The 16,155-nt window shown below is 39.4% G+C and overlaps 1 protein-coding gene across 1 annotated transcript; it reads right to left on the bottom strand.

The window, feature by feature from the left end:
• Nucleotides 1-7,433: 7,433 nt before the first annotated feature.
• KCTD7 (potassium channel tetramerization domain containing 7) lies at nt 7,434-11,752 on the bottom strand. Its single transcript, XM_010573586.1, has 4 exons — nt 11,605-11,752; nt 10,645-10,814; nt 8,800-8,978; nt 7,434-8,284 (listed from the first exon to the last, which is right to left on the bottom strand). The coding sequence occupies exons 1-4, from the start codon at nt 11,746-11,748 to the stop codon at nt 7,908-7,910; spliced, it is 870 nt and encodes a 289-aa protein (XP_010571888.1). The 5' UTR covers nt 11,749-11,752; the 3' UTR covers nt 7,434-7,907.
• Between the last annotated feature and the right edge of the window lie 4,403 nt (nt 11,753-16,155).

The following is a 16,155-nucleotide window of genomic DNA, read 5'->3' as shown; positions in this document are numbered from 1 at the left end:
CGGCGGAAGGGCGTGCCGTCACTTCCGGGGAGGGCGGCGCCCTTTCCCGGAAGGAAGCGAGGGGCCGGTTTGCCCAGCAGAGGCCCGGCAGGCCGGGCGAGGGCTCCTCGGTACTGCGGGGGGTGCTCACGCTAGCCCCCCAGGGCGGAAGGCCGGGCGAGACAGGAGGCGGGCAGAGGAAGGGACGAGCGCCGGGAGCTGTGCCGGCAGCGGCCGCAGCAAAGGGGCTGCCCCAGGCCTGGCCGCGCACGGCGTCCTCAGGGCCGTTTCACGCTCTCTGCGGTACATAGAAGCTGGACATTAGGAAGAGATCCAGTCTTTTCCGGTATCTACGCGTCTTTCTGTGAAGATTCTCATTTTTTGCCCCTTCCAGCACACCAGCACCCTTTCTCTCCCTTCAGACACACTACACCCATCCCAGCAGCAGCTCTGTTCTTCACCTCAGACCCAGGCACCGTCCACATCAGGCAGCTCACATGAGCACTCGGGAGCATGTGTTCATCCTCACAGCAGCAGAAATAGCTACTGCTATTTAAAACTTACTTCTCTTTCCCTTCTCATTTACACAGTGCTGTCACGCGGTGGTTTCAGTGTCTTTTTTTTCTTCCTCCCACAGCTCAACACAGACATCCAGTTGTGGAAAACAGGGATCGCTTCAGCAAAACAAATGGACAGCAGGGAAAACGGTCTTTCAGTTACTTCAGAAACAAGGGGGAAATACTTCTGAACACAGCCAGCTAAGCAAATCCAGAAACTTAATTTTCTTTTTGAGCCTTGCACAAGCAGGGATGGCTACAGACCTCCTCTGGGCTGTTTCACATGAATGGGTGGGTACGGAGGGAAGGAAGTAGAACTGAAATCATCTGATACCAGTTGGTCTCCCCAAGGAGACTGCAGACACTGCAGAAGTGCCATCTGTTAAGGAAGTGATGATGAACGAGTTAGAACTGGTGCTGTTAAGCAAAGCCTGGGATGGAGACTGGCGTCTTAATTTTCCTTTGCAATCATGCAAAGCAAACTCAAATCACAGGGAATGTGAAGAGGGGGACTGCAGCGGCTGCGGACCAGATTAGCCACATTCCAACAATTTCAGTGTAATATACTTTTATTGCACAACACAAACTTTATATCCACATTTGTCTTTTATGTATTTTAAATAAAAAACATAGACTATACATTACCTGAAGTGAAAAGCAAAACGTAGTAAGAAATAACACACTACAGTACCCACGGTATTAAACATCACACATCAACTTACTTAAAATAAAACACATTTGGAGATAATTCCAAACCCTGATTGTTACCATCCAGGCTGGATTTTCAAAGGCATTACGGGTTACAATGCATAGACACATACAATTCATAATTCAGCAAAACAAAATCCATTTATAAAAGTCACAGTGAAAGTGTAGGTAAACTTATACTAAGCTTGTGTAAGTAAAACAAGTAAGAACTGTTGTTCTGGAAAGCAGTTTCCAGTTAGAGGACTATTCACAGAAGATAGCAGCAGAACGTAATTACCCTCTGAAATCTAGCTTATTTGCAGGAAGATAATGAAAGACTGGAGGTTTTTTTTCTTTGTTAAATTATGTTTCCATAGCACAAAACTCAGTACTATCCCGGGTCCTCTCTGCTGTGCCTGAACAACCTGAAAACGTTTACAATCGTTTACCTACAAATAACCAAAGAGATCGATACAACTCCAGGGTTCAGTAATACTAATTTTTACTTAAAGCCTGTGGGGTCTATAAATCGTCCGGAGTAAAGCAGTTATTAAATGAAGACAGTGAAATAAGTATCATGTCCCAGACATTTATGATGACTCGAGACCATGTTTCTACATTCTTTGCTCTGAAGTCTTCTCTTACCTGTCAGGCAGCTGCGTCCCAAACTTGATGACTCTGCTTTGCCATGCAGAAAAGAAAGGTCCAATGCATAAGGACCTGTGGCATAAAGGCCCTCAGACCTCTCTTAACAATAATGCTGAAATTCAAGTAGTCTGACCCCACGCCACCTCACCTGTCACCGCTGTATTTCCCAGTGCAATCCACAGCCACTGGATTTTCCCACCCACTTAACTTGATACACTACAATACAATGAACTTACACAGAAAATGGATGAACACAGGTGAGGTTAGCTGGGCTTCCAGACAGACTGGATCCTCTGCCTGACCTCACATGAATGGTGATGAATGTTCCTCTGCCTCATACAGCAAAAGAGTTGAAATAAAATGGAAAGAACACTCTGCAATGCGAACAATCAGTTCTGACATGAGACTTTCCCTGTTGGCACTTCCATCATCTTCCTCATCATGTCACCTGTCCCAGGTCATCTATAAACAAGAATGAGTAGTGAGAATGAAGTTGGGAGGCAAGGTTCCCAGGGGTTGCAAATGCCAAATGAAGCTAGAAAATCATGACCTTGAATTCTATCAGTAACTATTTTTTTTAAGAAAAAAAGCAAAACAGATGAGAGATCATGCACTTATCCTTTAGCTCATAGCAAGCAATAAACAAGGCCTCAAACCCCAAAATATAGGTACTTAGCCTGAATACATATTACTATGAAACAGATGTAAGCCCTTAAAAGAAGTAAGAGTTTACATTTCTTAACAGTCTCTAGAGAAAAATAAAGCAAAAGAGTTAAATTAAAGTGATTATGCTACAAATAAGGTTTTTTGATTCATTTATTCAGGTATTTTTGCCAGTACTAAGATTTTCACTGATTCTTTAGCAACTGTCAGTCACCATATTGTAATATTAAAATAATCCCTTTAGTCTAAACCAGACTAAGTATCCACCTTGCCAACAAATTTGAGGGTGCAGCAGAGAGAAGTAAAACTTTTCCTGCACATGGAGTTATACATCTTAAAGGTTAGAGAAAAGGGCAAGGACCAAGGGGGAATCCAGTCAGAGTCATCATCTCACTGTGACTTTTCAGGCTAGACACCTCATCTCCTTATGCCTCCTACACTTCATCTAACAAATGGAGATGTGGGGGAGTGTGGATCAAGTTCTCACTAAAGTCTTTCTTCAGAGCTAGCGAGGACTGTCCCTGGGGAAATACAGCGCAGAACTAATTCCCTCCCACTTTCATATTTGCAAAAAAAAGCACATGCTCAATGCACAGGATACATTTGAAACAGGCTGTATTCAGTTCTGGGGGGCAGTGATCAGCAACCTCACTCAGCTTCACATTTCACTAGGAAAACACAGATATACAGAGAACCATATATAAAAGAAATGGCCAACCTCTCTGCTTTCACAATACATACATTGAAACCATCTGGCTCAAAACAGATTAGGGTTTAACAACGCTATCGTTTAGAACAGTTTAAAATATCAACATCCTTCAGAGTTTGCTGGAACCTTAACAATCACTTCAGTGAAGGCCAGATGATGTGCTTATGCAAATCAGTACATTTCTCATATGACAGCAGTCTTTGACTTTTGCCTTCAAGGACTTGTGTTAGCCAGACCCAACCCTGTGACTACTTTGTTTCACTGCTGAAGCCATAGGCATCTAAGCAGAGCAGAAGAATGGAGACTGCAGTTGGATTAGCAAATACTGATTCTCTTAATGGACTCATTGTTGAGAATCAATGAAGATTCTTGCTTTTCCTGTAACTATAATAGCCTTTACTTTTTCATACACTGAACACCTCTAAGATGAGTGATTTTACAAAATGGGGGCAGGCGATATCTAAGGCATAAGCACGCTTATCAGAAAACCAACGTTTAACTCAACCCTTAAGTCTCATGCTAGTTTCAGGAAAGAGTATTACACAACTTAACAACAAGAACAAAACCTCAAAATATCCACATTAACAAATTCAGGTGTTTGCGTATATTACATCATGAAGTGTCTCCCAGGCAGACTTCCTAAAACTTAAAAAAAATCCATCAAAAGGGGGGTAGGCAGAACTTTCTGCTGCAATAACTTACTCCTTTTGCTATTTGGATAACTAAGACCTGGAAACCCCCAAAACAAACCAAAGAACCCACACCCTCATAAATGCAGAAAGTGATCCCTCATTATAGGTTTTGGTTAAAAATCAGCTTTAAAAAAAAATTTTTAAAAATCCAGCAGTCTCAGAAGAAAACATGTATCATGAGGATGAAAGAGAATCTGCTAATGGCTCAAAGGCTTCCCAGATCAAAGATGCCAGCACCTTCACTTTCCTCCAAGGAGGATGGAAGTTCAGCGATGAGTATTTCAGATTAGTACGTAGAGTACTGTGGTATTCAAGTTAAGAAGCGTGCACGAAGTTGAAAAATTATGTTAATTTTTTTTTTTAAACTCTTGAAATCGACAGTCATTAAGTCGATGCTGCACATAAGTATCTTTTCATGTAATTTTTGAGTGTTTTATAAAGAAGAGCAGGTATCCTTCCTATTTTACAAGTGTAAAACAGATGCAGAAACATTTAATGTGTTGTGAAATTGGCCAAGTCACATAATATGAAACCTGATAGTAAGACCTGCCTTGCTCCCTGTTAAAAACCACTAGACAATGCACCTATAGAAGGGATGTTAAAAAGATTAGTCTTGTTATGTTTTTGTTCAGACACACAGCAACCTAAAAAAAGTAGCTAAAAATTCTGATTTTAAATAATTATCCCTCAACTGTCCCACCATTACCCCCAGTATTCATAAAAAACAGAGTAATCACTGCAATCCAGATATGCAACCTGTGCTTTGAAAATATTTGAGACTTCTTATTTAGGGGAAAAAAAACCCAAAATGGCATATATCCTGTCTCAGAACACGAAATAAAAAAAATGTCCTCCCTTCAAATTGAGTGAGCTAAATGGACTGACATGCATTGTCCTTTTAATGATCTGTAAACATGATATTCATAGCAACATTATATTGATGACATGAGACCGCTTACTGCATGGCCAATTTGTCTACGGTGTCAGCTTGGAAATACAGGGTATTTGGGAGTGTGGGGGTGGAAAAGTAGCTATGTAGATGATAAAGTGGCAAAAAAACTAAGTAAGAGAAGCACAGAGAAACAGGTAAATATATTCTAGCAAACCTCTGCCCTAGCCAGATAAAAAGAAAAGTCCTAAAGAAAAAAAAAGCATATTACATAGGCATTTAGTTTAATTAGACAATTATAAAACATTCATGATATACAAAAACATCAATCATCTTAAACATGGATTTAGTAGATCAGCTACTCACATTTTTGTTGCAAATGCAGAATTTCAAAAATTACACTATACGCCAAGAAAAGATTAAGTCAATAATGTTATATAAACCAGTTATTAGATTATATTCCCCTGACATCCGCCTGCACAACTCTTCTGCTTCTGTCAAAAAATGAATACATATTAGGCAATATCATCTAAATCATTGTAAACAAAGACTGTTTAGAACAAGTGTAGTCAATAACAATATTGTTAACTTGCACAAATCACAAGACAGAATGTATGTGTTTAATGAAAGCATGTTGGCTCAAATCCGTGTTTTCTTTTTCAATATTGCACTTGATGTCTGATATCTTCTGGAGGATCTGAAGGATGAAAGCTTCAATTAAGATGCAACTGATACACACCAAGATTTTATCTTTTTTGGTTAGGTAGTCTTCCTTACTTATTTAAGCAATAAACAGGAAAAAGTTATAAAATATCAGTGTGTGCATATTAAGAAATGGCAAACATGATCAAAACACGAATTTTGTCATCATAGCTTCTCTAGAATAACAGTGGAAAAATTCTTAAAGCCAAACCAAAAAACATACCGTTAAATCAGACTGTGTCCATTTCCACAAGTAGTGCTGAAATTCAAACCAGAGTTATGTCCCATGTAAACACATATATGGGAAGTGGCAAAAAACACCAAATAAAACAGTAAAACTGCAATTCTCACTGCAGTAGCTAAATAAACTGATGCTAAAAATCCTGAACTTAAATGCCTGAAGTGTACGAGCAGCCAAAACTTTGTAAGCCTCAGCTTTAAGATCTTACACCATTACATCAGAAATTGTGGTTTGCAGTTTAAGATTCCCGGGGCGGGGGGGGGGGGGGCCAGCAGAGTAGCAAAGAAACCATGCAAGCTTCCTCTCATTTTAGGGAAACTTTACTAGTCTCAGTCTGACTTTTAATTTTGGGTTGTCAAACCCAAGTACAATAACTTGTAACACAAAGGCCAATGTTTAGGAAAACAATTTAAACAAACTCAAAATAAGATCCTCCTTCCCTCCATTTCAAAATTTAAGCTCTGGACTTGAAACTCAGCACTTGACAATAATCCTCTGCAAGTAAACATTTGAAAACAGATCATTAGAGCTATACGCCCCCACCTCAGAGAGACAATTTACTAAAAATTCCTAAATTAAATACATAAAAGTGTGACAATGCAAACAATTTGCCTCTTTTTTGCAAGACAATTTGATCATAAATTTCTTAGAATTATTCTAAAGATTACCTCAGGTAAATAAGAATTTTGATCATTGTAATTAACACATTTCTCAAGTGTTTTGGTCAAAAGTTTAATTAAGCAATACTCTCGGATTAACTAATCTAGTGGAATGCAATACACAAACATTTACTTTCCCTCTCTCATTAAGATTATTTTGAGGCCGCTTCAGGCAGGGTCTTTTAGAAAAATACTTGAGTTTTCTGTACCTCACAAAACAGTAATATATTTACATGTTTAAATCTACCTTTCCATTTTGGACCTAGATTAATTCAAGTTCGGGATGTGGTTACTAACGTCAGAAGCGCAACAATTACCTTCTGAAAAGAATAGGATTCTGCAACGGCTGCCTCTTTCAGTGTGCAAAGAAATTTACTACCCAGATATACTGGTTTATAATTGGAGAAATATTTTAATATGAAGGTTTAAATTTTTTTTTTCCTGATATTACACCAGGAAGGGCCAACAAGAATGTTAAAAATAAGACTTAATTGTCTGAAGAAGGTGAGGTTAAGGAAGCACTTGTCTAGTATCATCATTTCACTCTAACTCTAGAACAAAGTTTAATATTACAGAATGTAAAAACAGTCAGTAATAAAATAATATACATTAAATATTCCTCTTACTTCTGCTAATAGGAACATACATATAGGGTTTTCTCGTTTACCAAAAGCCTTTGTAAATGACCTGATTCTACAGAGCTTCTTTTTTTTGTAGGTACTGTAAACATTTAGAATTTCTAAGGCTAAAAACAGGCACAAGTCTTCCATGAACAGTTATTATTCCTAAAAGCATAAGGAATATATTCCAAATCTGCTACTCCTTTTTATAACAGTGGAAATAATTGAAATATAGTATTATAATTCACAATGCAGATTCTTAATTAAAAAAGAAATATAGCTTAATTGTGACAAGAATTAATAATATATAGGGAATACTCCTTTTTTCTTTTTTTTTAATGATCTATTGCATCAAAAGTACGTTTCCAGAATCTCTGCGCTGGGTGTTACTCAATTTTATAAAGTGGTAAGTTTAAGTAGTGACTAAAACATTTCTAAGTGGGTAAAAGTCAACCACGTTATGTCAGCATTATTAGCACCCCGGCTTTATAATAATGCAGGTGAGATCTGCAATATCCATTTTGCAGACTATGATACTAAAGCCACATAGTAGGTGGCACCTTTTAAAAGATGTTAGATGCTCCTCTCCATAATTTCCATGAGGTGATTTTGTTTTGTGCCTCGTTAAGGTACCTGAGCCAACAGTCTTGTTTCAGGCTGGTTTTTCAAGATTTCAGAGGTTTTTCAACCTCTGCAACAGGTTCCCTTTCGCTGAGTAGCTAAGCGTTAGCCAACATTTCAGCAGACTGATTCCAATATATGTTAGCAGCAATGCATTTCCAGAGACACGTTGCAAAAATATTAAAAGCAATTGTCATCTAGAAGTCCTTTTATGCCCCGCACCGTTCCGGACAAAATAACTCACCACCAAGTAATCTTGAATTCATAGATAGGACGCTTGCAGTAATAGTGATTTATCAGGTGTTTATCACACACACCAATACACTGATGATCCACAGTTATCCCTCTATCAGACAGGTCTGTCACAATACAGTGCAGAAGATCATATACATCAGCCACAGCCTCCCAGGGGCCAAAAGATACATCTACTTCACAATGATGTTCAAATAGCTTTGTCTCACTTTCACTCCTTTCAAAACGTAAAGAATTGAAATGTGGGCATTCATAGGGAGTGATGGGCATCTCTTCTTTGAAGACACAGACCTTCAATTTTGCAAATCTTGCTTTTCTTTGCATAGCTCTAAGCTTTGCTATTTCAATTATCCGTTCCAAATGATCTAAAAAAAAAAAATGTTGAAAATGACAATGAAGCACCTAGTAAAAGAAAACAAATGCAATTATTTCATGTGAAATGTATTACTGCAGTGTTTCACAAGTTATTCTTAATATAATATTAGCAGCAACGGGAAGCTGCATGTAGCTAGATATATAGTAATCAAATCAATTTCAGTTATCTTCTGAACTTAGTGTCTTTACTATACACCCAAGTTTTTTCAGTTGTAGGTCTTAACAGAACCAATGCAGAGGCGAGAAACCTTCTCGTTTAATAAGCCTTGCGTGTTATGGCCTAGATCTTGCTCCCTTTTAAGGCAGCATAAAAATCCACATCCTTGGATGCAGCAGGAACAAAACTGACATGGAGACCTCAAAGATCTAAAGAGCATGAAAAGTACATAATAAACTTCTCAAATACAATGGAATTAGTTTGAAAGCTGAAAGCAGACCTGAAAGCACCATGTATACTACTTGAATCACACTAGAAGAAACAGTCAATACTACTTTGTTTATTTACCTTTGTAATACGGCATTAGGCCCAGGAAAGCTTGTCTAACTTTTTCCCCTTTAAGAGGCTGGATATCCTCTAGATTGTCTAGCAATGGTCCTATGGAATAATACTGAGCTTCCTTGTAAACCGACCTCACTCGTTCTCTTGGTGGCAGGTCACCAGATCGTAGAAAGTTAAGTATGTCTCTAAAGAAAGGGCAAAAATAGTATTAAGTAACATGTTTCTGCCAAAACTGTTGCAGGTGGGAAAGGAAAAGAAACGCTGGATATTCATTGTTTATTATACTAAGATAGAAATCCTGACACTTAGACAGTAACTGAAATAAGTGTGAGTCATATTTCCAACATATGTTTTTAAAAGCATTTGCCACGTTCAAGTTTCTAAGTCATCATTTCACATTTTGCCTGTTAATATCAAAAGTCACTCAAAACCCCTCATATTTTAAACAAAAAGTTGAAGGTGGAGTAACCACTTAAAATTGAAGAGAACACAGTATTTCATGGGAAAGAGATCGCAGTCAGTGTATTTCAAATTTAGGTCTGTGACAAAATAATCTTCTCCATTTTCCTGGAGAGTCACATGCATGGACATTTTATCTCGCACAGAACCAGGGTTCTAGCTGAATGGGTGGTACATTTGCAAAGGAGGTGTTCTCTTCACACAATCAGGGCCATATACACTTGTAGTATATGTAACAATAGAGAGAGAGAGAACATTTCCTTGTAGTTCTGAAACACTGCTAAGCTACAAGAATTTTAGCAGGAAAAGAAATCACTTCAAAAGCATTAACCAACAAAACTATTATTGACCATATCAAATAAAACAAGCATTACTGCAATCTTCATCAGAATGTCAACAAATACAGCACGTGCTAACTTGGCTCTCTGTTCCAGCTATATTTTGATTTGATTTCAGACTGAAAACATCACAAATAAATTGATTTTCCAATAAAGCAGCAGGCACTTCCAAATTGCCAAATGTAAAGAAACAATTATTTTCCAATAAATATAGTGTCTTAATCTATTTCTGTCCCAGATTATGGTACAATCCAAATGTGCTTTGAAAGTAATTCAATCCTTCTCTGTTGAAGAGATTAAGGAAATGTCTACAAAGGAGAAACAAGAAATACAAGTTAAATTGCAAAGTGTGCTTTGGGCAAAGACCTGAACCCATGAATATTAACCCAGGAATACTGCTTCCCTTTTCGAGCAATCTCACACCAATTCAAACAGAATATTAGTAAGATCATGGTTAATTTCATTAAAAATAAAACAAAAGCTAAACACCTAAGAAGGAATCCTGAAAGTGAATGAATATGACACTATGAGCAAAAATAATGAAAAAAAATAATTCCTTGAGGCTTGTGCTTTTTTACCAGTTACATTATATCCTGTTAAACAATTAAAACATCATACTTTCAACTGTTTAAGAAACCTGGATGCGTTCCTTCCATTCCTTTTTTATCATAAATATTGTAATACCAATTTAAAAAGTGGCGTACAAAAAAGCTTCCTATGAAAAGCAATGCCAAATACATACTTTTTTAAAACATCAAAACACCTCGATGCCTTGAAAGGAGATACTCTAGACAACACAATGCCCAAATTCAAAACATTACTTGTTTTTCTTTTCCCAATTTAAAACTTAAGCCCTTAAGAATAAAACAATTAGTTTTGTAACTGCAATATACTCTTCTCTTGAGATGTTTTGAAGGCATGGATGCCAGCAAGTCACATTTACACAAATATGATTTAACTACAAGGAAAAAAAAAGTAAAAAATTATTTTTCTTTAAAAATAATTTTCTTCAGTAATAACTTTTAAAGTATACTATTGAGAACACTGTACGTACCCAAAGTAGGTTCCATCTCTGTCAATAAAGTATCTGCCTTCAGCATCTGTTGGAATATAGTGTCTTCCACTGAACATAGCCGCCAACATTGTGTCCTCATAACGTCTCAGTGTTGACAGTCTTGTTGTAAAATACATGCCTCCTACGTTGAGTGGAACAACTTCTGGAAACTGCAAAATCCATCACATCATCAGAAATGAGCCTCTAGTCCTTTGCAGACATGTTCAGGCCAAAAGGGTTACAACTTCTAGAAGATATGATATAATCTTTGCCACAGTGACATAACCTGGTCTGACAAACGCTTCTTTCCTGACATGTTGCCACAAAACAGTGAGGTTCAAGGGTTAACAACTTGAATACTTTGGCTGGCTTCTGGGTATAATCACTGAATGTTTTCATTTTAGTTGGAAATCTGAAACAGCAGTAATCACTCAGCTTTAATACCAGATATTCATTAAAAGCATGAAAGCCTGCTCTTGGCTCTTCCGGGGAAAGAAAAAACAAAAACCCCTCCACATGGATACCCCCACACAGACACCCACAAAAAGGTAGGAAATCTCAGGCCAACCTTGGGATTTGCACTCAGTTGCTACTCTACTGGTTCCTTTACACTACTATACTATACTATACACTGAAAAAAACAGTGATTCTGTATTTACATTAGGTTTACAGCAGGTGTAAAATCTTAGTATCACACCTTAAGATGCCTCAGTACTAGAATAAACACTTAGTTGTTATTTGTCAAGTGCAAACATGGATGGCAATTCTGAGTAATGCTGCCAAGCTACTGAAGTAAAATTCAAGAGACTTGGTTTTATTCAATCATTTAGCTACTAATGGAAACTGAACTGGATATCCATAAATAGTCCAACAAAGAAAGCCTGAATTCTTTGGCACCTAAGCAGTACGTGCTGCAATAACCGGACCTTATTAAGATGAGCAGTACCAGAGAGCTCTTACCTGCTGAGGCAGCAGAGGTAGTGCTTGTCCTGCCTGGGTTGCAGTAGGAGTGGCTGGCTCTTGGAAATCATCCTCTGCATCTGAGCTCGACATGGCATCATCCGGGTTTCCACTCACTTTGTTCTGCCCTGTAACTACCACCATCCCTCTGGCTCTTGTAAGCAGGTCTGCTGGATAGGCAGCCGTGGTAGTGCTAAATGGGAAACAAGACCCAAATTACTTAGGCACTCTCCCCACCAGCTGCAGATCACATGGCAGGCAGGGCACGTCACTCCCCAGCTTTACACTGATAATTTACAATGGCATTGCTATTACTGGGCAACGAATCACAGCAAGGATGACTACTGCGCTGAGAAACAAACTCTGACAGGGCTGCCTCTGCAGGAATGCAGTTTGCAGAGCTGTACCAAGGTCCTACAGTCACAGAGCCCCTGCCAGTGGCTGGGTAAGAGACCGGCGTCCATTGGCTGCGTGGTGCAGTGTGTGATTGGCTCCGCCACGCTTTTGCAGCAAAATGTCATTTGCTGGGTGAATTTGGGTGGCCGCTGTTCCACCCCGTCCATCGCAATAGGCCATCTGCAGAAGCACGTCCTGAAATGCATGTTCTCATTGGCCGTGTGCGCTGTGCAACACCGGGACTCCTGCTCCCAACCAAGCTCCCAGTCTATCACCTTCAGCTGCAAAAGCGGATCAGACCCTGCTATGCACAATGACAGGCACTGTAAAGGCGATCTGTTCAGTTCTAGCATTTCCTGTGCAATGAGAAAACCGAGTTTTCTAACCAGGGAAAACAGACAAATCTGATACGCATGCATTTAACTCCGTATGTTATGCTGTGCGTTTACTTCTAATTATCAATTTCCTTTCCTGCACAGAAAAAAATGCATAGCAACACCAACTATGATGCTTTCACAGTCCACCTTCAACCAGAGGATGGGACAGACTAACAATAAGCTGCATTATAAAAATAATAATTGAAAGAGAAGAACAGGATAGACTAGAAACCCTGCTGTTCTCTTTACACTGCATTATGTAAAAAGTACCTCTGTTTACAGGATTGCTGTGGTGTCTCCAGGGGCATCACGACATCCTAAAAAAGACATTATACTACTAGAGGCTTTACCTAGCTCTCTAACCCTGCAAGCTCCTTCTCTCAAATCACTGTAAAACATAAAAAGAGAAGGAATATTTGCACAAACACATCTGGTATTTTTATTTATTGACTAAATAAATGTTTCATAAAGGTTGCTTCCAATCAAAATCAACAAGCAGAAATGACATAAAATTTTAATATCCACGATTAATTAGTCTGCCTTACTAATTCTGCTAATACAATCATTATGCATATCATCAGGCTGTCTGTAGATCTTAGCTCTTAAAGGAAACGCTGCAAGTTCAAAGTTAACCCAGACAGAACTGGGATGCTCCTGCTCAAAACAGATACTCCTTAGAGAGCTAATCAGATCAAAACCTCCACATTCTGTGGGAGTGTACATAGCCTTCTTTCACCAAAATTTGGAGGTGAATTCCAGAACCTGTTTAACACCCTAATAAACCTAGATAAGTAGGTACCGTGAAGTTTCAAAAATTTCTTTTTAAACTGCAACTTAAGAGGTTTGTCTCAGCTCAAGATATCTACAGTTGAAAAGATGGACTTTCACTTCACAACCATTTTTCCACCACAGTACAATGCGTAGGCAGATAAATAAGGATGGAAGGACTTCTCAATGTCCACACCCTATTAACAATTTTAATATTTGTCCTGAAACAACATTTATTTTGATATCATCAACTATCAAAACAAGTCAACTATGCCTCACAGATAAAGAACACACACAATATGAATGAAAGATTATTTTGGTAGCGACGCCTTTAAGGAGGTAAACAAATTATCATCAAGAAACAGCTTGCAGAAGCTTAATTTATAAGATGCATAGTCAAAATTGAGTGTGAGCCTGTACTTACTATGAATGTATTATTTACAATGCTGTTACCTGACACCAGTGCTTTGACTGCTGTATTTCCAGTTCTCTTAAGACTGTTCAAAAGAACTCAAGACTGACCAAAAATGTGATCTTTAACTGTCTACATTTTTCAAGAATGTCCCATAGATTTCACATAAATGGAGTGTACTCTGAATAAACAAAATTCAGCTCCATTAAGTATATTGGAATCATGGACCACAGAATGTGTTTTGGGTAAGTTCATTCATTTGGCACTGTACCAAAAAGGTCCTCTTTCCCAACAGAAGTAGAGTTTTGAGAAAAAGGAATTCTTCTTCCTCTTCCATAATCCTTCTTCAACATGACTCCAAGGTTTAGGAAAAAAACATGAGAGAGCATACATTAATTATGTTACGCTCATGAGTAATAACCTTCTTTGCCATTGGAACATTCACACAAAACAATCTCCTGAAGAGTGAGGTTTAGCATATGAGATCTCAGCCCATAATTAGTCCAGGATTTCAAGAATGAGATTAGTGGCAGTAAAATTAAGCGATTGATCACTGACAAGTTTAACCTGTTTTCTGACATTCATTAAAAGTTAAGTGAAGTTCCTCTCTAGGTTTGCTTCACCTCCTGTTCATCCACAGACAGGGAGTAGTGAAACAGCAGTGTGCTGACCGGAACAGGGAGTCTTCGTAAAAGAAAAACAAGCTAATCACTGGCCAGTTTTCTGACATACAATCTTCTGCATTCTGGTTCTCTGCATTTCAGTTCTCTTCATTTCACGAGGAATATGCATCCAACTGAACATCCTCTTCTTGCCACTTAAAGCATGCACAATAATTTACTATGCACAAAAATATTTCTTTGTTAAATCTCTCATTAAAGTTGCAGGGTTTGTTTTGTTTATTGAACTAAGTAAATGCATCCATTTCACTTTCAAATACGTCTAGGTCCATATCAACAGAAAATTAATGAGAAAACATCATCAATAAACAAAATTATTACTAAATCAAATATTTAACTGAACTATGTGTCAACACCATCCAACTCTACCAGAAATACCTCCTTGCAATTTACAAGCTACCTGTCATTTAAATGACAGATATTACTTCCCAGAGTTTTGTTATCGACAGCTCAAATAGTGTCTCAGTACACGCACCAGAGAAAGCTTACTAAATGAACCCGACCAGCAAGTTTTGCTTCATTCCCCAGGGAATGATAGCAACCCTAGAGCTGCATCAAGTTTTACTTGATGTTAACATTCAAAAAAGCTTTTCGAGGCTCTGCTGTTCCCTCAACTTTTCCGTACCAGTTTAAACTTTCCCTTCAATACCTTCTGAGGTTACACTGGTGTTGGCAAAGTTACATACCTATAAAAAAAGCAACATAATGATTACACAGTCAAAGTTTTTTCCATCAAGGTACTTGATGTATGAATCCATCATAGGAGGCCTACACAAAATGTTAGTCAAAGCTAACTCATTGGAACGTGCTTGTTTTGGGGAGATACCAACCAGAGTGTTAGGAAGGCTCCCCCTTCTTCCAGAGACACTGGGTCCCTTGTGAGGACATGGAATGAGACATGATTTAGTAGTCTCTCCATAGCATTCTTCAAGAGACTCGTATGATCAATGGTTGTGTGAACAAAGCGGGAAAAGACACGACATCCACTTAATTCTAATTAATCTGCATCAGAATAGCAAAGAAACATCCTGAAAAAGGGCGGGGATCCCTGAGCTGCTGTAAACTGTATTATACATTTGACTGTAGAACTCTGGACACACTCAACATCTCTAGTCATTAGCAAAAAGATAACATAGAGTATGATGAAGGGATACCATAACTTAACTTTCGCATCAGAGAACAAAGACACACTGTATAGGAAGATATGATGGGACGCTTCCTCACCAGTGATCTTCTTGGGTAGGAACAGGACAGCAGGGAGGCCTAACTGGAAGCTGCCAAACGACCAGCAGATAAAGGCTACTTACTCAGGCTGTACTCACTGGTTGCAGCAACTGCTGCCTTACACAGAGCTTCACAGCACAGACAAGCTTTTATGAGCTTGAAACAGCCTTCCAGTTCCAACACCGTCAGGTGCAGAGGCATCATACCATTGTGGATGGGGCAGCACAGACCCAAGCCAGCTCAGAAACTGAGCCAGAAGTGTGGGCAAGCCAGGTGTCCAGCAAATTAAGTATTAAGGACTTACAACTGTGGCTTAGCGCCTTACTAGGTCCTTCTCAACAGCCTAAACGTTAACGCAGCTCACCAGAAACCGCCTGCAGACGCGGGAGTTGACTTTCTGTGGTGTGACCGGCCCAGGCCGAGGTCCTGCCGCGACCCGACCCGGCGGCCCCAGGGAGGGCAGCAGCTCCCCGTTGCCTCAGCGATCACTGGAAACTGCCGTTCTCCCAGCGCTTCACCGACACCCTCCCGTTCCCAGGGCCGGGGCCGGGCAGCGCCTCAGCCCGGCGCGGCGGGGGTGTTTTCCCGCCCCTCACCTGACAGGCGCCTCCCGCGCTGCCACTGGTCGGTTAACGGTTCCGCCGCCGCCGCCGCGCCCCCGGCCGCGCTCATGCCCCCTGCCGGGCCGCGGGGG

This window comes from Haliaeetus leucocephalus, unplaced genomic scaffold, assembly GCF_000737465.1.
Source record: "Haliaeetus leucocephalus isolate CR32 unplaced genomic scaffold, Haliaeetus_leucocephalus-4.0 Scaffold395, whole genome shotgun sequence".
Taxonomy (NCBI): Eukaryota; Metazoa; Chordata; class Aves; order Accipitriformes; family Accipitridae; genus Haliaeetus; species Haliaeetus leucocephalus.
The sequence above is the reverse complement of the archived record's forward strand: the minus strand, read 5'-3'. Positions and strand labels throughout refer to the sequence as shown.